Source organism: Sesamum indicum, linkage group LG2 (genome assembly GCF_026168435.1).
Source record: "Sesamum indicum cultivar Baizhima isolate 11 linkage group LG2, ASM2616843v1, whole genome shotgun sequence".
Lineage (NCBI taxonomy): Eukaryota > Viridiplantae > Streptophyta > Magnoliopsida > Lamiales > Pedaliaceae > Sesamum > Sesamum indicum.
The window spans coordinates 22,593,930-22,616,027 of record NC_142658.1 but is presented as its reverse complement, the minus strand read 5'-3'; the positions used below and the strand labels follow the sequence as shown (position 1 = coordinate 22,616,027).

The window sequence follows — 22,098 nt, the reverse complement described above, 5'->3', positions numbered from 1 at the left end:
CAAGTGATGAAGGGAAGAGAATGAGGGAAGGTGGGGGGTGGGGGTATAAACACCCTAAGCAAGTTAATTATGTTTCCAGTCTCCAATACAAAGACTGGAACTTTAACTTTTGTGTGTCAAAATTTTTACAGTGTTGTAATAATATAATGTGTCCTGATTTCTGTTATTCTTTACTTTGGGTATGAGGACAGATGGGAATTACACTGGATTCTGGCTTTCTAAAGTTCCTTGCTTTCTCACTTCCCTAGATGTTCTTTGTGTCAGCTCACTCTCATATAATTATTATTTTACACCTCAATTCCCACACTATTCCAAATCACCCTTTTCTTTGTTTTGATTTTCTGTCTCTATTTTCTTTAAATAAAATACTTTCAAGAAATGGGAATGAATATTTGAACTTCTTTTTCTATATAGTAAAGAAAGTATGTATACATTAATTAGCAATTAAATTATATTTACTAATACCCACAAAGTAGATAAGATTTTATTGCATGGAGCTCTGAGGTGTCTTTTGTCTGAGAAGCAAAACTTTGAGCAGCAAACTAATAATGTTTTCTTTTTTTGTGTGTAAGTAGTGGGCAATGCATAGTGGCACGCGCGCCTGGTTATTAGCACTGCGTGCTTATGCAGGCATTCATGCAATTGCATGCGCATTTTTGGGATTTCTCATCATTTTTGGGTCCTAAACCCTTTACCCAACACCCCAAAATCTTTTTTTTTTTTTTCCTTAAATTAATTTTGATTTCTTGATGAACTATTCTGCCATGTTCCTATTGCTTCTTACACACTGCAAATTCTAGATAATATTTATTTATTTATCTTGCACTCCACATAATAAATACATATATATGTCAAGCCAAATTCTTTTATGCCATGTCTGGATGGATGGATGTGGATGTAAGGATTTTAAATCTATAGTAACAAATGCATCAAACTTGTTTGGATAAATATTTGGTACAAAAGTTGTGGAATTGTAATAAATTTTAAATTCATTTGATATGGAGTTACTGAAATCCGTACTTCAAATCTTCTCATCAAATTCAGATTCTTCCACCCAAATTCAGTCTTGTATGAATTGAGTGTGAAATATAATAGAAGGTATAAATCATGCAGGCAATTTGATCTACATTAGGATGATTTGAAGCCATATACTATTCTTAAACTCGATTTTTTGAGGAAAAATATTCAAAATAATTGACCAATTAATTTAAACAATGAACTATTATAATAACTAAAAATACATATACATTAGGCCATTACAATAAATTTATATGGAGTGAGATAAATATCGACCTTGTAATAATTTTTTATTTTTTTTCAATTACACTCACGTATATAATTAGCCACATGCATAAAAATAAATATGTTACATGTTTGAATTTTAACAATATGGGAAGAGATGAAAGGTTGGAGAAATCCGTGGGAAAGTTGTTGGTGGAGAGAGTGCAAAAAGGTTGAGTTGCTTTATGAGGAGAGGAGGGGACAACATATGGATTTTTCAAAATGGAAAAGGGCCAGTTTGGAATTATTACATCACATGACTTGATTAAAAGTACCCTCTTCTAATCATACCATGCGTGTGCATCTCTTTCCCATTGTAATTTCATGCCCAAATACTAATTTTATATTAACTCTTTTTTTTTTTTAATTATAAGTGGTTGTAGCATGTCGTTCCTATATATATAATAAATATTATTTTATATTTTAAAATATATTATAAATAAAAATAAATATATATAAATTGGTATATTATATTAATAAAAAATAATAATTTATCAATTAATATAAATTTTAAAAAGTTGAATAAATTAATTATTTTATTATGAAAGACATTTTTAACTTTATAAAAAATTAGCGCAACGGTGTTATTAATCGTCGTTTATGAGTGTAGAGGAACTTTTTTTAAGTTAACTAGCCATCATGTCATGCTGTTCCTGCATGCATATAATAAATAATATTTTATATTTTAAAATATATTATGAATAAGAAAATATATATAAATTGATACATCATACTTTAAAAAACAAAAAAAAAAGAAATAAATAAATAAAGCAACAATAAAAAAATATCAACTTAGAGGTATTATTGGCATAACAACAAAATTGGTGTTGCGGTGTCATAACCATCATTTGTGAGGGAAAAATGTCTTTTTTTTATATATAGTATAGATATAGATTAATGGGCATATACATTTTAATTAATTCAATGCACATATATAATAATATCCCATTTATAATAAAGTTAACAAAAGAGTGATTAATTTAATATCATATGTATGCATATCATTTTATAATGAAAAATTGCTGCAAAAAGAAGTAGATAACGGATTAGAAGAAAAAGAAGAAAGCATTATTAATAATAATTAAAAAAAAAAAAGAAAGAAAAAAAAGGTGGAGGTTGTGAAAAGGCCCAACATGATTTCAAGGGTCCATGTTTTTAGGCCCTCAAACAGAATGATGGTCATTGAAATTGACAATGGGCCCATTTCTTGTATTTATCAGTTTGACCCCAACTTTTCTCAGTATTTCATCCCCACACCCACCATCACTTTTCTGCATCTATGCTATCTTCTTTATGATATTGACCACATTTTGAGGGTGGTTGCCGAATATTCCTAATTTTTTGGTCGAAATATTTGCAAAAATATTGTCATAATAGAATTTAAAATTGTATGCAAACTCACCCTCTCACTCGATTTTGATCGGATACAATTAATCATGCAACAAACTAAATATTATTATATTTGACATATAATCAATTATTTAAATCACTCGCTATCTAAATAGTAAATCACGAAAATAGAAAAAACAAAGTGGTCGGATTAATATTGTTGGTCATCCTTGATCTCAGGATAATGTGGACCAAATTCCAACTAGTAGAATATTTTGAAAGAGGAATATAACTATATAAGTAGTACTAAAGAGCATTTTCTATAAAAGAGGTACAAATGAAAAGAGAATAGAATGATGATAAAAAGAATGGATGAGTGGTTTAGGGTTTGCACCAATGACTTCACCAAACAATGGACCAGATGCATAAATTAAACTATCATTTCAAGATTGCATTTAATTCATATATAGTATTCAAAGAATTTTAAGTCATATATATCCAATTGTACAACATCAAATTTAGACTATAGGGGGAAAGAATTATTTCAATCTTTTGATAAAATATATTCTGAGCAGCCCACCAAATCTATTGGTAGATTTTCATTTGACTATTTTTGTTAGAATTGCAGCTGTGGAACATCTTGAATTTTGGTAAATAACGTGAGGGAAGAAGATGGTCCATTAAGTTTGTTTGGTCATTATTATTTAGTTGGACATGGACTAGAAGCTAATTAGTGACTCTTTTAAGAGGGAAAATGACATGAACTAAAGGGACTTATTAGACCCCCCTAAAGATAAATGTTAAGCAATGATTATGTCTCAGCTGAAAAGTCAGCTTTTCTTACCCAAATAAACATTTGAGAAAGGAAAAAAACTATGTCTAAAGAAAGGACTTTAGGCATTGAGAATGCACTCCCACCGCTCCAAAGTGGAGGTTTCCCCAAACCATGATTGAATATGGTTGTAAGAATCGTTGGAAAGGAAGAATATTAGAATGTTTGTCTGCCCACTCATCCCTTTTTTGGCTGGTGGCATCATGGCCATTGCTGCTGCCACCATCCCACACTCTTTGGCCCATGGCATCATCATGATGCACAAGATGATGGTGCTGGCTGCTCATGCCAACTTCACAAGATGTCATATTAATCAACACAATTATGTGGCTACTTCCATTGCTTGCTTCATGATTTCATGTTCATGCCATAGTTCTTGCATTGTTTCCCCGCGAATAAGCAATTTTGACCAAGATTATTACTGCTAGTTACACAAGTTTCCAAAGATTCATTAGTTTCTAGTAAATGTGGGCTTTCATCCCTCTGGTGAAACAAATTTCGAATAATGAAGTTGTCGACCTACTGGGAAGAAACATGCCTATATTTGCTTGTTCTTATGTTTATCACGCTTGTACGACATAAGTTGACAACCTAGACAATGCAGTACTGTAGAGAATCTCGTTATGTGAAAGGACTTCTTGTTCCTAAGAAAATGATGAGTAATTCCTGTTCAATATGATCATTAACAAAGTCGAATTAAAGATTAAATATCTTATAAAGTAAGATTGATGAAAATAGGAATATTTCGTATATGGAACAGATATGAAAATATAAAATAATGTAAATTATGCTGTTTTAGTAGAATGCAAGTCCCACTGTTGACGTGACATAATTCACAATATCTGGTGTTTTTTTAACACCCACTTTTAAGATGTGAAAATATTAACAATGTAGATCATGCCACATCAGTATACTGTAAGTTAACGTGTCATAATTCACTTTTATATGAAAAGAAATCCACTAAATAACACTCATTTTTATCTTAAATTGTATGGGTTTTACTTATTTTAAGATGGTTGGGTGTAAGAAATATATATTAATATTTCATTAGAAAGTATAGTTAGTAGCACGATTTTGGTTAGGAAGCAAGTGCAAATGGAACAAGTGTGAAAACAAGCAAGGAAAGTCCAAGTGCAGAAGACTGCTGTTGCTGTTGCAATCAAACAGTAAACAGAAGTAACAAGATATATATATGGTCGGTAGATTCTGAAACTTTACATGGATTGAGAAAGGAGTGAAATTGGAAATCCATGATGCTATTGCTACTCTACTCTCTAACCCCACTATGAGACTCCAAATCTTCATTTCGTGTTGACTTTTGGAGATGGAGGACTAGAAAGTAGAAACCCAATTAATTCAGTTGGAAACGGATGCTCAATAGGGGTGTGATTTTCTGTTGCAAATTTTATTTTATTTTACATATATAAAAATAATATTGTATATTTTATTTAAAAAAAATTATATATGTAGAAGTATTTATTGAATGGAGTATAAGATAAAATAAATTCTGCATCAGATATCCAATCCAGGTCAATAGTGGGTCTTCACTTCCATAATTCCCCATATCAAATTTATCACATTCAACGGGATCTTCATTCTTGGAAAAAAAAAATAGTTTATTTATCACTTGAAAATCATTCATAATATGCGCCATAAGAATTTCTTCATATTTATTTTGTTCAAAATCTTTAGGTAGTCCATATTTCTTAAATTGGGCCTCGGCCCACATTCATTTTGGATCTCAAACAGCAGAGTAAATTGGGCGAGACTGAATATTGGGCCAATCTACCAGTGTTCCGGATGAGTTAGCCTCATTAATGGGCCGTGAAATTGGATAAGCGTCAAAGGCCTTTTGACATAAAAAAACAGACAAATTTAACAACAATTTCATAACTTCACAAATAAATTTTGAAATCATCTTATGATGTGTTTACAAGAAAGTATAGACGGTAGCTCAAAATAATGAATTGGAATATCATTGTTCACCTATATATAATTATATATGTATCGCTGTATTTCTGTGCATTGGTATAAACTACCAGTACTTGCCTCTATTTCTTGGCACCTAAACCTCTCTTTACAAAGCATCCCTACAGACTGCATATTTCCAGTCCAGGAAAACTAACCATTGGCTGTTTGTTGAGAAATACGAACAGCAACGAGATCTGATGATCACATCTGTGGTCTTGTTTGGACAATATAAATTTTTCCATCTTTCACGACTCCTTCGATATCTTGTGCAGATCCATATAGATCCTCGATGGCGCTTCCTGCCCGAGCTATGCTAGAGAGAATTGAACGACGGAATTCACCATCAACAATCAGTGCATCAGATGAGTAATCCACGATAACTTTTTCCTCTTCATCCATTGGGACACTGTCAATAGATCACGAAAATGAACATTGTATTCAACTGACATGGTGCCACTGAAAGAAATCTTTTCCAAGTTGAACTAGAAAGCTATTAATGAGATTCAACTAATCAAATTTGAACTAATTGTTTTTCTTTTCTGAAACTCTACCTATCATAAAGCCCAGCTCCAGCATAGCCTTCTAGATCTTCGCCATTTGAATCTGATCGGAATATTATAGACGGCCTTATAAAAAGGCCTACAGTTTTGCTGGGGTAACCCAAAACCTGAAAATGTCAAGTATTTTCTCAAGTTTATCCATCATTTAGACATGCATAAAACAAGGACGACAAGGGTTGAAGAAGCTGATTTACTTTTAAGAATGGCAAGTCAAAATACTGAGGTAAATCACAATTTCATACATTCCGATTCTGAAAAGAATATATATTCACTAAATGATATACCTGAGGAGCGTCAAGGTCATTTTTCTTGCAAATAAAGCTCAAAGCACGACCTGGATAAGCTCCCACTAGGGTCTCTCCAAGCCCCATAACCACCTATTCAGAAGACATGTATATACATATATATAAGACTTATGTAAATTACTAGCCGTATACAGAAAGTTCTCTGACCCCTGGTTGGAAGTAGCATAAGTAACATGTTTGCTGTCTTTTAACCAGCTACCGAATCTTTGAGTATTTCTGAAGCCAGTTGGTCTATCAGTATATCCTTCTAAGTTTTCGTATCATGTGTGCTGAACATTATAGTGAGATGAGATATATATCTTACCTCAGCATATATTTCTGATGAATCCCCAGAAGATGGATTCGTGGTGTGGATGACAAATGCATAATCAGCATTTATTATTTCTTGGACAAGGACAGCCATGCAAAGATAATCATGATCAAGCCGCACTTTTCTTGTGCTGAAATACGCCCTCTCATTCCATTTCGAAGCCCATACCTAGGAAAGTAGAGAATGATCAAGTATTTAGCCGAATGCAAATTAGTGTTAGAGAAATTATAGGACCAAAAAATGATCTAAAAATCCTTCTATATTTACAATGCTGTACGAGAACCCAAAAGGAGAAGGATTAAATGAAAGAAAGTTACGCAACACCTGGACATGTCATGTAAAATAACCAAACTTTTTGGATTACTTCAAAAAAGATATTGCTGCAAATCGTGAGTGTGTTCTTTTTTGTTTGGTTCTTAAGCACTTACCTTCTTTATGGCTGTCCATGCTTGTTCCCATCTCTGTGAGCCTTCGTCACCGGGCCAAGGCATGCCAGATCTTTCCATCTTCTCTTTGAGCTCTTTGACCTGGAACAAAGTTGAGAAAAGAATATCTGCCGTTTGAATATTCTAACTAATGAAATCATTTCTTAACAAAACAAAGGTGAATAGACATCTTAACCATCCATGCTACATGTGTTAAAAAAAAAAATCATCCATGCTACAATTACTAAGTTACTTCAGATTACTCCAGTCTACTGAAACTTGTTGCTGGAAGCATTCACTAGGCAACAGAAGTTCCAGGTATACACTTAAAGAAATATATACGCAAACAATAAGTGAATAGTATGAAGTCAATGTGTATTTGTCCCTCACAAACTTGAAGTATATTAGTTCATAAAACAAGTGCTGCTGCGGGAGTACATACCAACTGTGGTGGAGCTGAAAGCTCTAAAACTGAGCTCCGAATTTCTCCAAGCGCACTGAAATCTCCTTCATCTAACTTTCTCTTCAGTATTTGCAACTTGTCTGCCACTACCTGTGAATCATGAATAAATTATATTTCACACATGTAAATCATTGTTTTACTAAGTTTGCACATTTCCTCAGTTGTGTGAAAAAGAAGTCTCCACATATATACTGCACTTGTCGCAATTAAACCCATTCTCACAGAAATACCTATACTTTTTAACCTAGAAAGAGATATTAGTTTCATGCACAGCACGTGGCATTTAATATGATTGACATCTTGAGTTTGAAAAATGTAAATGTATAACTCGTTTGGAGTAGCAAGATTAGTGGCTATTCTTGAGCAAGAAATCAATGGTTTCTAACAAATGGAGTTCGGCTAAGAAACTGGACATTTCTTCAGCTTCACCTTTCAACAAAAAGGTATCTTACTTTCTTCATAGAATTATCTTAACCATTTGTTGCCTAAAGTAAGATCGTCCCGCTTCACTCATGGAACTTCCCCCAGGCAAAGATAAAAGCTCTTGGTCAAACAGTCAGATTTTGAAATGAGATTATAAGTATATGAAATTGATTATATGTTTCTCTAAATAACTCATGAAAATATTTTATTTCAGATTTAACGACAGTGTAGGATATTTAAATGAACGATGTCAGCTAAGAAGGGGTATGACCTGGTTTAGATCATCCGAAAGGACTGTTTCAAAAACACCAAATGGCAAGGCAACAGAAGTTGGGATGTTAACCCAAGATGGGACTTTCCCTTTAAGGTGTGCAATATTACGTGATTTGGCTCCAACCTGCACAAATTGAAATCATGCACTCTGTATAAGCTTAGAAAAAGAGCTGACCTGCACTTTTATTCTATTTTTCACACTAACCTTCTGCATAAAATGCCACTCTAATGGACAGGAAACAATAAATAAACAAAAAAAAGAACTTTCTCAAGTCAAAGATGCATTAAAAAGGCCTAACCATTTCGCTAGTAAATTCCTCAGATGATATTGCATATCTGCCAGAAAACTGCTTTCTGACCAAGGTCACAGATGGTGCAGCCGGAACTTCTTTAGAGTCATTTGCAGTTGCTAGCTCATCCTCATTCATCATGCTTCAATTAAATGATAAACAAAAATTTCAACTTCACGTTAAAAATAAATATAATTAAGGCTTCTCAGTTCAGCTTTTCGCGAAGATGGATCTTCAGAAAAGGAGCACAAAGAAATGGATATCATTTTTTTATGTTGGGCTCAGCGAATGCATACTGCAATTTTTGCAACAGTTACGTTACCTATATGCCACATCTGCAGAGGTAGGTTTTAACTGCAATAACTTTCCTTCATTTGCTTGAATCTCACCCAATATATTGTAATCAAAGCATGTTGCGAAACAAACCTACAAAAGGATGAACTCATTTGGGAAGTTACATAGGGAACTTTTTATGTTTGTGCGATCAGACTTACGCAATTCAAGCATATAACAGAAATACCACCTTACTGTTCCTTGCTCGAACAGAAACATGGGACAGAACATCAGGCATGTCTGGTGTCAGCACTGCAACAGCACCATCAGGAATTTCTTCTTCCCCTTTAACAGATTTAGCCACCAAAATTGTTGGTTTTGAGTAAGATTTATTCTGAACAGAAAGCAACTCATCAACTACAACAACATATCCTATGGCTTCAACTGGGCTGATGACCTGCCAACTGTTCCAGAAAGTGAAATTTGAATCAGTGGCTAACCATATGAGTTCAGAATCGACAAAAAATGGTTTTCTTGTGTTCACAAATGCTCAGAAGTTTGTTAAATCATTGCTAGATCTAAAAGAACTTGAAGTGGATTCATGCTGTTAAGTTCTTGGAGAATTTCACTCAGAGCTATTTTTGCTGGACAATACAGCTCTTTTGAGTTTATTAGGTAGAGTAAATTATAATAACCTTCCTAGATGTGCAGTTTGCCGAAGAACGGGGTCGAGTCGATTAAGAAGGGAGGATAATGAAGCAGCTGATCCAGCCCGAATCATTTCTTCTGTAAATATATTGACCTGCGTGAAGTGAACATATATTGTAGACTTAAAACAATCCTGTGGTAAAGGTGGAAGGAAGAAAAGAAGTACTACAAAAGATTGCTTCGGTAACATACGGCCCACTGATCAACTCCGAGCAATGCACCAAGATACTCAGCAGATGGTTGCATTAGTTGATGGTATGACTCTGCCTTGCTTGCAAGTGCAAGTCGAGTTCTGTCAAGGACTGATTTAGCAAACAATGCCCAGTGATCATTCCCGTTCTTCAACATGCTTAGAGCTAGATTCCATCCCTTACAAACCAAGAAAATGTGAATGTTAGCATACCAAAGATTTCTTATATAGAAGAATACACCAATAAAAGACAAACAATAACCGTATACTCTTCCAATTGTTCAATTCATTGCAGAATTCTTGCCCATTTTTTACTTTATGTTGCTATGCCTGTTCTCTTTCCTTTTTTATTAGCAATTTTCGTTGAACTTGATGAGGCTAATAAAACAAACTGCAGATGTCAAGTTTTGGGAAAATGGTGACATACAGGATTGAGGCTACGAGAAAGGGACAAATTTCCTTACTCATCTCATGTTAATTCTGAAAGAATGCAAATAATAGATATATAAGACGCTGCTCTCAGGTCAACCATTAATCAGACGATGTAGTCCTTACAGAATAGTAGTAAATAAGCTCAAAGCAAATAATGACATGACAGTGAAAGAAAAAAGGATGATTTTCCTCATAAGAGTAAGGAAAAAGTTCTGTTAAATTGTCTTATTTGGTTAATCTTGCAAACTATTATGGATTTTATCCTCTGCAAAAATTTCAAATTGAATCCCTACGTGAGTAAATTATCCTATTGCAACACCATCAGGCCTCTAAATGCGTACTTAAACCTCATTACATGTTAAGGTCTCTAAAAACAGTCGAAAAAAATACGAACAAAATACTGGCAGGGAAGTTTTGTTGCATTCAGTCTTACCTTTAAGCAACAAATGAGATCTTCATTGTTGTCCACTGAAAGAGCAAGGTTCTCAACAACAAGAGAGATGAAATACATGATTTTCTGCAGAATTCATGAACCAAATGTATAAAAACATGTCTACGTCAAGAACAAGTCAATGAAACTTGGGTATAGTTTAACAGAATAGAACCCAAAATCATGTGGGAGAAGAAAAGGAAAATTACAGCATACCTCAGGGCTGGCATTACTCAATTCTTCATATCCCCTTTCCACTGTTGTCCTAACAGTAGAATCGAGGGCAATGTCTAGGAATATAAGATCCTTAAGGCGGTCTTTAGGTTGGTTGATCGATGGTCTAAGCTCCTCACGAGCCTCTAGCAATCCCTATGTTAGAATATTGTTCGAATATTTTTTACCAACCAAGGAAACAAGAAAAGAGAATCAAAATGCTTCGAGAAGTTTATCAGATTGGAAGTTGGAAGGAAGCAAAAGCAGCAATTAGAAAGCATTCCATACCTCAAGAAGAGCTTCTACATTTTTATCTTCAATGTGTAATAGCACATATCGAATTAGCTCCTGTTTCCATAATCACAACAATACAAAATGTTACATGGTGTTCTTATTCATGGGCATATTGCAAAAGATCTTCAATACTGGACAATACATATCACCTGAAATCCTGATGGCAAGCCAGGTATTGGAGTAATATGCACCCCAACCATGAAGCCTTCTCCCTGATATGAATTGATGGGACACTCAGAAAAAATTACAAAGAAGCAAAATTGCCAAATAATTACATTAAGATGAAGTACCTCGTCCTTGTAGCCCATGCAATTTGCAACAGCAGACTCAAGATCCGCCCCTGAATGAACTGCCTGTATACACGTACTCGTTGGATTAAAACTTCTCAAATAAACGAGTCACATAATCACCATTGGAAGAATATGGCTCAGAAACAATCTTGTAATCTAGGCACTATAAAGAAGCAGGAAATATCTTATCTAATAAGTTGACTATATAATATTTTGTTATATTAGTCACTACAATCATTAAAGACTATTCATATTCCCTCATGCAGACATTATATTTTAGAGATTTAGATGCTCATCAATATATGGAGTCAAGTTCAATAAAAACAAGAAACATCGGATCACGATCTAACCTTCAACGTCCTCATGTAATTTCCAAGATCACGCAAAAGTCCATCCTTTTGATCTCTCCTAAAATTTGGCTCATTGCGGATTGCACGGTCATAACTAAGAAGGCGCTCTTTGGTTATGCCATTTTCGTTTAAGGTCTTCCAATAAATACTAATATCCAGGTCGCTCTTGATATACTCAATCAGTGCCTGCAGAAAAGGATGTAACATGATTCATCTGTAATACAAATTTATGGAGTTGACCCACAAAAATAAGTCAAGTTTTTCTCTTTCCGGAAAGGGACTATCGACTTTCTGAGTACCTGACAGATTACAACATCATCGGGACTGGTATTATTATGTAGTTTTTGATGCCATTCCTCCATCATTCCGCCCTTGCAGTCATTTTTCCTCTGCACTTCGGTAAAAGATTGTGGCAACATTATTGAAAAGCTCCAGTGAAGAAAATGGGAGGACCAGAAAGAGAAGATTTCAGACGCAGACCTGAATGACTAGTATTTCATCCCTTATCCGCTGCCCCACATCTCCATCACCCCCACGACCAACAGTTGACATAATCATACGTAAGATTTCCCGATAATGTGGACGACTTCTGTAGACATTCTGTACCAAGTCTATAAGCCTGTCCTGTGCTTTGCTTATCTCACTGCACCAACAGATGCACCAGAAGCAGCAAATTTCAAAATACTTCCCTGGTAATAAAAGGGCCCAATAAAGTGTGTGGAGAAATTTCTTCTACAAGAACAAATAACAACCAAACACTTTCGGAGGGGATCTATACTTGGCTTTCCATAGATGATACTGTTCAAAGTTTGAAAGGGTCCTATATACATCTAGAAGCAAACAAAGAAGGGGCATATGAATCCTACCGTGGCTTTACATTATAATTTTTGTTCCATATCAGTTGTCTTGTGGCCATGTATCTCATCCACACAAGAATTGCAGCAAGACCCCGTTCACCAGCATTAGTTGCTTGCTCCATCAAGTCTGCTGCAATATTAAATCTGTAGAAAAGAATATCATATTTCTGAATATGACAAAGTAAATAACTTTTACATAGAACGACATATGAAACCAAGAAATTCTGCACACTTGGAACTCAGCATATCAAGTAGCTTCTTTCTTCCAGAGCACAAACAAGAACTGAACGTTCATTCCATAAGAAAGAAGTATCAAACAATGCATTTGACAGGTCCGAATCTAGGAGACAAGTTCACATTTCTTTTCAAATATAGGTATACCATCACAAAAGGGAGTCACTCTTAATGTTGCTGGTGGGCTTCAAAGAATCACTGTTAAGTTAACAAGTCGAGGCCACATAATTGGGTGGCGAATGCATGTATCCAACTCTCACTCATATACTTGAAAATCAAGCAAAAGATATAAAGCTCTATGGTGCTGTAATATTATCTCTAGTAGTTTCAATCTGTTGAACCCAAAAAGAGAGAAAAAAGCTCGCTATCATTCATGAAACTCCAAAAATTCAAGATATGGAATTCATGTTTTCTGTCGCAATCAATAATGAAGAATGAAAAAGAATGAAAGAAACAGCACTGAAAGTCAGAAACTCAACAACTTTAAGATTGCTCACCGATGCATAAAGGACTTCTGTGCTTCACTTTCCAACTCTGCTATCTTATCTAACAAGACTTTTGATGTTCCTTTTGCATCCAAAGTTCCCTTCTGGATGCAAAATTAGTAGAAAAATGATGTCAATACCTCATATGGAAAGTGGAATATGATAATGAAGGAAAGTTAGAAGATATAGGACCAGAAGGAAACAGATAACAACCTTTTGAACCACCACTACTGATTCAGGGTTAAACTCAACATAAAAGTCTGACCCTTTGTTCTTTACCCAGTTCCCACCACACAAGAGAACAAAGGGCATTCCCACGAAGCCGTCATCTTCAATTGTGACTTCTAATGATTGGACCTGAGGTTCAGATAATTTATGAGATTTTCCTCAGAGGTAAATGATAAACAACCAGCTAATAGCATTAAGGCATGTAGATAACTTATGAACTTTCAAATGGCAAACCTTGTAAGATTGGTCATCAAAGGAACTGGCAGCAAATTTTGTTTCAACAGCATTGTCTAAATAAACTGAATCAGGGGACAACGCATTTGAAGGAGGTGCCTGGGTTATGTTCAGTTATTTTTATCAGTTCTCAGATAGAAATTATATGCTACAAAAGCTACAAATATTTTTATTTTATCAATAACTTGCATTAAGTTCAAGTTTATTAATAAACATACTGCCCATTCTCCAGGTCTGTTCGACAAAGCCCAATGAAGAACAACAGGCTCCGGAAGATCAGTAGCCAAATAAACTTTTGTCATGCCAGAGGGCTTTGCTACAAGTACCTTCAGAAAACACAAAAAGAAGATCAGAAAAAACTTTGGCAACAACTTCTTTTCTACTGAAAATTCACAAAATATACTTACCAGAAGTTTCTTATCAGCTAAGCTATAAGTTTGTTTCTTCACAATAGGACCATCAATATGATCTTCTATTGCCCTCTCGTACTGTTGAATTGCAGAGAGAACTTCTGGTTCTGAGGATATATTTTCTTCGACCGGCCTGGAAGTAAACTTACTCAGAAGCTGCATCACATCCCTCTTTTTTCGCTGAATTCTTTTGACGGCGGAATAACTTTTTCTACCTGCTTGCTTAGCAATCTTAGTCTCTATCTCTCCCTTGGTTATCCTTTTCTGTATTTCATCAAGAGAAGCACCCTCCTCTAGTTCAAGTTGCAACTCCTTTCTTGCTTCCTCAAATTGTTTCTGTTAAATTGATGATATTTAGACTTAAAAGGGACTTATGAGCAAACAGCTAGGAAGAACTTGTGTACTTCCAGTGCATTTAGCAAATGCAGGTTAATGAAATGTGATTTCCTGTAACAATGATCAACTGTTCAAATAATATGCAAGCTTTGGTATTTACAAGTTGCTCTTCCTGAGAATAGGTTGGTTTTCCTGCGTTTTCCCATCTTATATGTGCTTGTACTCCAACAAGATCATCAGGTATTTTGTTCTTTGATCCAGAGACAAGTTGCTGTTTACTGTCACTTGTATCATCTTTGCTTGTCAACTTTCTTTGAAGGTCCTGTATCGAAGTACCTCTAGCTATTTCTTCCAACAGATCCATTCGAGCTGACTCATACTCCTCCTGTCAGTGAAGGATTTTAACATACACCAATCAATAACTATAAGGATATAAGTGACATCATTAAGCAGACAACCAGACCATAATAAAATTAACAATTCCTGTGGCAAAATATCTCAAAACTAAGTTTGATAAAATTTATCAAACTTTATACGTCCTCGAGCTAGTTCTTACATAAAAGTTAAATAGGAAATGCAAAATACCTCCTCTTGTTTAGGGGTGTAAATCTGTTTCCCCTTCTTCTCCCACCTCAAATATGCTTGAATTTGCACAAGATCCTCAGGAACTGATACATTTGAGGTCCGGGATTCTCTAACGGGCAATTTAACATGAAAGTTCCCTCCACTTTTCTTATACCTGAAGAAAAAGAATCTTCAAAAACCTGCTCCTAGTGATATGTTCATAGAAGAACTTGGAATTTTCTAAAGAAATTTTGTCTTACCATTTATTCTGGGCCTCATCGAAGATAAGAAACTCTAGAGCTTGTACTCCAGGATCTTCAATCTCTATCCTCAGGATGGCATTTGAGCCGGACTAAGAAAATATCACGAAATGAAAACATGTTATGTAACAGTCTAATCACAATCCATTTCTTGTGGTTGTCATAATGATTACTATGTGTTAGTTGGAATTAAGTGAAACTTACTTTCGTAAAAGGACTCCTGAGTGCTTTGCTCTTATACACCATAGATCCAACTGGACGATGTTGTGGAAGTATCCAGTTACTGGGGAAGAAAAGGAAAGTTCACGGATTACAAAAGTTTGCTAATGTTGATGGCCAAGGATACCATTTACTGATTAGATTTCTTAGTCTGATTGACCTTACTCTTTTTGACCTTTTATTGCTCCCCAGTGGAGAAGTAGGCTGTCACTACTACTTGTAACTACAATATTTACTAGTGATCCAGATCCCGAAGTGGGAGGTCTAACATCCACCTGTTTAATTGCACCCAAATATTCTGTTGTTAATAGAGATATGACTTGCTTCCATCACTGTAGGAGTATTATATAAATTGCTGACAAAGTCAATTTGAATCTAAAATTCTCAATATCCAACAAATACCTGTAATTCAGTATTCCCCTCAAGGTGGAACTTCTCTGCGTGCCACTTGAAAACAAAAGAAAATCAAACTCCATGAACATCAAACTAACTACCTCTGCTGCTATCAACATAGAGGCTGCAACAATCACTAAAAGAATAACATGCCTGCTGAAATGGTCTCAAGACCAATACTTTGACTATCATTATTCAGCCTTATTTAGAAGGAATTGATATTTTCTCTGATTTTTTGAAAACTAAGTACCATAACTCGAGAATCAATTAACATGAATTTTTACCTAACCATTAACTCTTTTCCTTTTGAATTAAAGTTGCAAACTTGTTTGTTTTCCATGTACCCAAAAGTATATTAAGCTAACAATACTTCTGGGGTATCACTAGCATGATTAAATTACTAACGACCACATCCGAGGTCGACATCAGTTTCTAATTCACCACATCTTTGCCTATCATTCTTTTATGCAGCTGAGATCTTAGCAACACTTGGCTTCTTCACCATCTTCAGTTTGATCAACTCCAATCATTATTATTATTATTATTATTATTTTTTTTGAAAAAGGGCTTCCGCTTTAACTTCACCATCCTTACATGCTAAAAATGAACCTATCACCAAAATTAATAGTAAAGTTCTTATGTTTACCACTTCAGCAGATGCATCAGCAGCCAAAACAGCCTGAGGCCATCTTGAAACGGCACGCTGCTTTCCCATTAGTAATTTATTTTTCTGAATTCTCAATCTATTACCACGAAGAGCAGTTGATATACATGATCTGTGTGTTAGTGAATTTGCTTGAGGCTGGAAAAGAGTATTTCCCCCAGGGCAACTTGAAGAATTGATTCGACCCTGATGCTCCAATACTGTTGGAGAAAGCAAACTCTGATGCAGGAAGTTATTCCCTATCGAATTGCTCATGTTCCCGCAATCCTATAAGAGGAAAACAATCAATGTCTTTGCCACCAAAAGGAACAAAAACTTTGAGCTTATCACACATGCAACATCACGGATACATGTATGCTTATAAGCAATTCAAATTTGAATTACATTTCACATATACAGGGTGCATAATTTCACACCCACAAATTTAATCAATGTTATTATCTGCATACGACAAAAAGGCTCAGTCTTTTACAACAATGTAGATCGTATGACCGCAGACAAAAAACAGAGAAGCAACACATCACAACCCCGCACTGCTCAAATACTCAAGAATCAGAGATCCAATTCAGCAAATGGACATATTAAATCCGAAGACTCAATGAATGAAGAATAGAGCTTCTAATCCAAAGGAGATCGCATTCAAGATCGACCAAAAATATCAGAAAAATATGAAAATGCAACAACTATCAGGACTATATCAAGTTCAACAAAATGCACTCCAAGAAATTAGCTAAAATTGTAATCATCACCTCAAACTGTGAAAAGAATAAGAATGTTGATCCAGTTGTGCACAAGGATTGGAAACTGGAAATGGGACTGCGTTAATATGTTATAACTGGCTTGCAGCTTATACTGCGATGGAGCCTGAGAGACGTAGCGCTGTTCTGAGCGGGCCACGCCCACTGAAAGCGAAATAAAGAACGGGGGAGTTATCACGTTGCTTGGGAATTGGAGCATGGGGTCCCGCACGGCCGCTAACCATTTGGCGGCTGCATATGATATTCTACGGCTGATAGATATTTTGTTGGGTACATAATAAATAATTTTTTATATTTTAAAATATAATTAATCAGTTAAAATTAATATATAATTTTACTATTAGTTGAGAATAAATATAGCGGAGTCAAAATCACCTCCTTTGAAAATAAATATTTATTTTAAGTGTTCAAATACGAGTGATAAATTGAGTACAGAGTTTATATAATAAATAGAGAAAGAGTATTAATGAAATAATGAGAATGTGGTTGGGTGAATTTTTGGATATTTCCTTGTTGTTACTTTATGATATTTTCTTGGATATTTTTCGTGTAATTATAATTTCCTAGTGCCACCACAATTAATTGTGGTTCCAATTTTGGCTACGCAGCCTTTTCTTTTCCCCATAAAAAATAAATGAATCTTTGCATATTGATGGTGACATTTTACACTATATTTAAATGGAATAATTTGAAGGTGAGAGGAAAATTATGGTGAAAGAATCTTAAATTACTTTAAATATATATATATATATATATATATTTATAAAAAAATATAAAAGTAAGAGTTGAAGGGCATAGAAATACTTTGTAATATAAAAGTATAAAAGATTTTGTTATTAAATATTTGAATTCTCTAATTTTGGGTTTGTTATTCCAAATATATATATATCCGGAAGGGTATTAAAGACTCGTGTGGTCCAAAAAATTTGATTCCACGAAGGGGGTTAGCTTTTTATTACAATTTTGTCCAATAAAATTTTGTAAGTCTAGATATATTACCAAGTCCAACTCTGTCGATCATGTAAACAACTATAATTGAACAACCATAATTTACATTGTATTTCTTAATATGTAAGTTGGATTTCTAATTAAGTTACTCTTCAAATTGCAAGCATTTGCATGGCATGTATCTGATCTTGCTCGAGAACACGATCTCGAATTGCGACCTCGATCACCTTGTGTTCTCCGAATGGATTTGTATATTTGAAGTACAAAAGGTTAGGCTAGTCGGATTCGTTCTCGACGATAACCCTCCGACATCCAAGTTAGAATAGATGCTTTAAATTGAGGTATAAGTTGCTAACAGAAAAAGGCTTTGGATATTTCAAATGGCATTACCTCTTAACCATTCAGACCCAGTATTTATAGGATAATTATTTCGAATATATAAGATAGGTACGCGTATTTTAATCTTGGACTTCCTTTTTTTAGATCAAACGGCTCAACCTTGATTATGCCCCCTGATCATAAGGCGGACGAGCCTCCTTGACTCTGGGCATAATCCCAACTCTGAGATTCTTTCTTTTCTTGGAGAGATAAACATATCTTTCTCTAAAAGTATTTCTTTACCCTTAATGAGAGGGTATTTTCGTCCTTTAGCAATGTTGCCATTATCAGTATCCAAGTTTGGCTACATGCACACAATATAAATCCATGCAAACTGACATGGTGTTTTAGGTGAGTTTATAAGTTTGTAAAAAAATATTTTATAAAGAGTCTCAAAATTTATAAGATATTTAAAAATATTTCGTGGATTTTTTTAGAAAAAAGATGAGCTTATAAGATTTTAAAATAGAATGTTAAGCTCTTTTGGAAAAGTAATGAATTTTCAACTTTTGTTTTAAATAATTTAACAAGCTCCGTCAATATTCTTTTGGCCATATTATTACTAATACATGTTAAACTCCATAATCATATAGTGCAAAAACTTATTTTAAAATAAAATTGAACATCTTATAAATTTTAAATATTTCATAAAGCAGAGAGATAATGTATTGATTTTTTTTTTATTTTGGGACTATTTTAAAAAGTCGGCAAAATAAATAATTAAATGTATTAAATTTTCTCAATTTTAAGATCATTTTAAAAATTTGGTAAAGCAGATATCATGTAGTGCACTATCCATCCATTTAAAACGCACACAACCAGCGTTTTAAACAACACACAATAAAATCCTTGGTTAAAAATTTTCCGTACATGTTGCGTACAACAACCCACAAACGTCTAACGCAAACTGCTACTAACAGAATACAAAATGTAGTCTAACAGCCTTTTCAAGACATCCGATGGAATTACTTCTCACTAAAACCTAATATGTTCACCACTGAACATCCGTTCCCTTCTGCATCTCCTTAATGTCTCCCAAACAAACAAAAAAAGTAGACAACTTTAAAAGTTTCTTACATAGAAGACAATGGATGAATTCACTAGAATGACGGTAAAAAGTGTATTTAATTAAGCTGGTCACATATATTTTTTCAGATATTTTTGTTTTCATGTGCAAAGTTTTGGAATTTACAGGATAAAATTATTAAAATAGATTTGTAATAAAGGATTCTAATTATAAATTTTTCAAATATGTTATAAAAAAAATCATTGATAGAAATCATAACCTATGTTATTATTATTATTAGTAAATTGTATTTACCAATAACAATATTATTTTTAGTTAATTATGGATCCTCATGGTTCATGGTTTCTTATCAGCAACAGCCAAAAGGGTGCCGCTCATTTTCAAGATCTCTTTATCCAAATCACTAGCCTCAGACGACGGAACTTGGAACTCAGTCAAACCGTCGGTGCACTCTGAAAATGACGTCGCCGAAAGGTAAGTCTTGAGGGATGCAGGGTCATTCTTCACGACTCCCATGCTCTTGTGGATGTTGTCGATGACGTTCTCGTATGCCTGACGGCATGTTTTGTCGATGGATTCCTTTGTCTGCGGCTGCAGGTTAGCGGGCAGCTTCGACCCGATGCCGTCGACTATACTCTTCCCGGCATTGGCTTTCTGCAGAGCGGCGTTGAGCGTGTTTTTCATTGCCTCATCCCAGGTTTTCGCGTTATTGGACATCTGCACGCAGAGGGTCTTGTCGTCGGCAGTGTCGCAGAAAGTGTTGGCGGCAGGGTCAGCCGCAGAGGTGAGGAGGAAGGTGGCCAGGATGGCCAATGCGAAAGAAACGGTGGTTTTCGTGAAACCCATTTTTAGTTTTTCTTCTTTGGTTTGGGTAATCAAATGATATTTTTCAGCCTGTCTTTGGAGTTTGGTTGATTTTATGCATTGGGAAAGCCAAAAAGGGGTAAATGTGTGTATATTTGCGCTGGTGAAGTGTGGTCCAAATAGAGTGGATGAGTGGACGGATCACCACATATTTACTATTTGTAAGCTGTTTGTGCAACGGTAGTTTGATACGATCGAGGTCCTTAATTTGCCACCTAAAACTGAAAAAACTACTTTTTTGAAGGAGAGGAAAAAACGACGGGAAAAAAAATGGAAGAAGAAGAATTATTAAGAATTAATTCTCTCTCAAACTAATTATAAAGAATAATTACACTTTTTCCCTTAAAATTTGGTATAAGAATACATGTAATTTAAGAAATTACATCTAGCACCTAACAAATTTACTTACATCTAATAAATAAGTTCCTCCATTAACAAAAAATTAACGAATTTGCTAATATTAACAAAAAAAATCTTATTAACTTCTCGATTGACTTACTACTGACTTATAGTTGGTCAAATAAATTCTTTTATGACCAAATTAACCTCATACGTCTTCATACATTAATGCATGTGAGGAGTTATATATTGACTGTTATAATTATAGTAGTTTAATTTGAAAATAATTGTATGATCCTTTCTTTTATTTTTTTTGAGATTCTTACAAGCCATCAAGCCTGCCAACCAGCAACCGGAGTTGTATGCATTATATGCATGGAAAAGGGTACAATTAGGGTTGCATTTTAGGAGCTGACATGAATTTATATGTATGCCATTATTAGGTTCGATAACGAAATATCTTTAATCACGGAAGCATAATCAGAGAAATTATCACAAATATAATATTGTATTAAAAAATACATTGAAATGAGTGAAATATCTATTTCATCCCCTATTCTTCTGTGCAAAAGTGATATTTGCATATTTGATAAGCAACCATTTTGTTTGAAAATTTATATATTTAATCTCCTTTTTAGTCTACCAAATTGATTCATTCATTAGTCAAAATTTATAAAATTTGCTATTATATCAACAATAAAATTAAATAAAAATTCATATTTAACCCCATTAATCCTACTACTGATTTACTGCTTGAAAAAATGTAGTTTTAATTCTATAATTCAAGGGAGATGATATTTTTGTTCCTACATTAATTAATTTTCGTAATTTAGTCATGTGAATTTAAAATTTTAATAATTTTAATCCTTTTTCTAAAAATTAATCAAAAAAAAATATGTGACATGATTAGATGGAGAATTCTGAGGAAAAAAAAAGCCAGGAATCCATCAATATATAGCTAGTAGCCAAAAGGCAATCACAATCTAAATGAAACATCCATCAGTACTAAATATGCCATTATCAAACCCTCATTGCAAAGAAAATTTTAACTAAAGTTGGGTTTTGATCGGAATCAATTATATGACTAATGCAATATATTACACTGTGATTGATTTATAATTTGAAAAATATAATCAATCTCAAAGCTAGTATATAATTGATTTGGTTCGACCCAACCTGATTTGAGTTGAAATTTTTTCACATTAATTATATTAAACCTATAATTAAGGATCATGTCAACATTATTGATTTTATATCA

General features: G+C 34.2%; 1 protein-coding gene across 4 annotated transcripts; it reads right to left on the bottom strand.

The window, feature by feature from the left end:
- Positions 1-5,316: 5,316 nt before the first annotated feature.
- LOC105156630 (alpha-glucan water dikinase, chloroplastic) lies at positions 5,317-17,435 on the bottom strand. 4 transcript variants are annotated; one of them, XM_011072824.3, is made up of 34 exons: positions 17,276-17,435; positions 16,509-16,793; positions 15,872-15,916; positions 15,635-15,744; positions 15,455-15,533; positions 15,251-15,342; positions 15,012-15,165; positions 14,587-14,811; positions 14,088-14,426; positions 13,899-14,006; positions 13,681-13,779; positions 13,432-13,575; positions 13,231-13,322; positions 12,509-12,643; positions 12,123-12,285; positions 11,942-12,031; positions 11,643-11,828; positions 11,293-11,355; positions 11,152-11,214; positions 10,997-11,056; positions 10,712-10,864; positions 10,499-10,582; positions 9,636-9,812; positions 9,431-9,537; positions 8,986-9,199; positions 8,785-8,888; positions 8,472-8,604; positions 8,171-8,296; positions 7,456-7,566; positions 7,017-7,115; positions 6,583-6,756; positions 6,258-6,350; positions 5,965-6,080; positions 5,317-5,819 (listed from the first exon to the last, which is right to left on the bottom strand). In XM_011072824.3, exons 2-34 carry the CDS (start codon positions 16,779-16,781, stop codon positions 5,615-5,617), a joined length of 4,416 nt encoding a protein of 1,471 aa, XP_011071126.1. In that variant the 5' UTR covers positions 16,782-16,793; positions 17,276-17,435; the 3' UTR covers positions 5,317-5,614. The 4 variants fall into 4 exon arrangements, with proteins under 4 accessions (XP_011071126.1, XP_011071127.1, XP_088733770.1 ...); XM_011072825.3 differs by having other exon boundaries at positions 10,712-10,852; XM_088877644.1 differs by having other exon boundaries at positions 13,231-13,319.
- Between the last annotated feature and the right edge of the window lie 4,663 nt (positions 17,436-22,098).

Bases quoted from the DNA above. Each gene is read 5' to 3' on its own strand.
- LOC105156630 (XM_011072824.3), bottom strand. From the start codon at position 16,781: ATGAGCAATTCGATAGGGAATAACTTCCTGCATCAGAGTTTGCTTTCT. The intron at 15,917-16,508 runs GTAAACATAAGA...TTTGTTTTCAAG, and splicing joins CTGATGCATCTGCTGAAGTG to TGGCACGCAGAGAAGTTCCA. The intron at 12,286-12,508 runs GTAGGATTCATA...CTGTTGGTGCAG, and splicing joins AATTATAATGTAAAGCCACG to TGAGATAAGCAAAGCACAGG.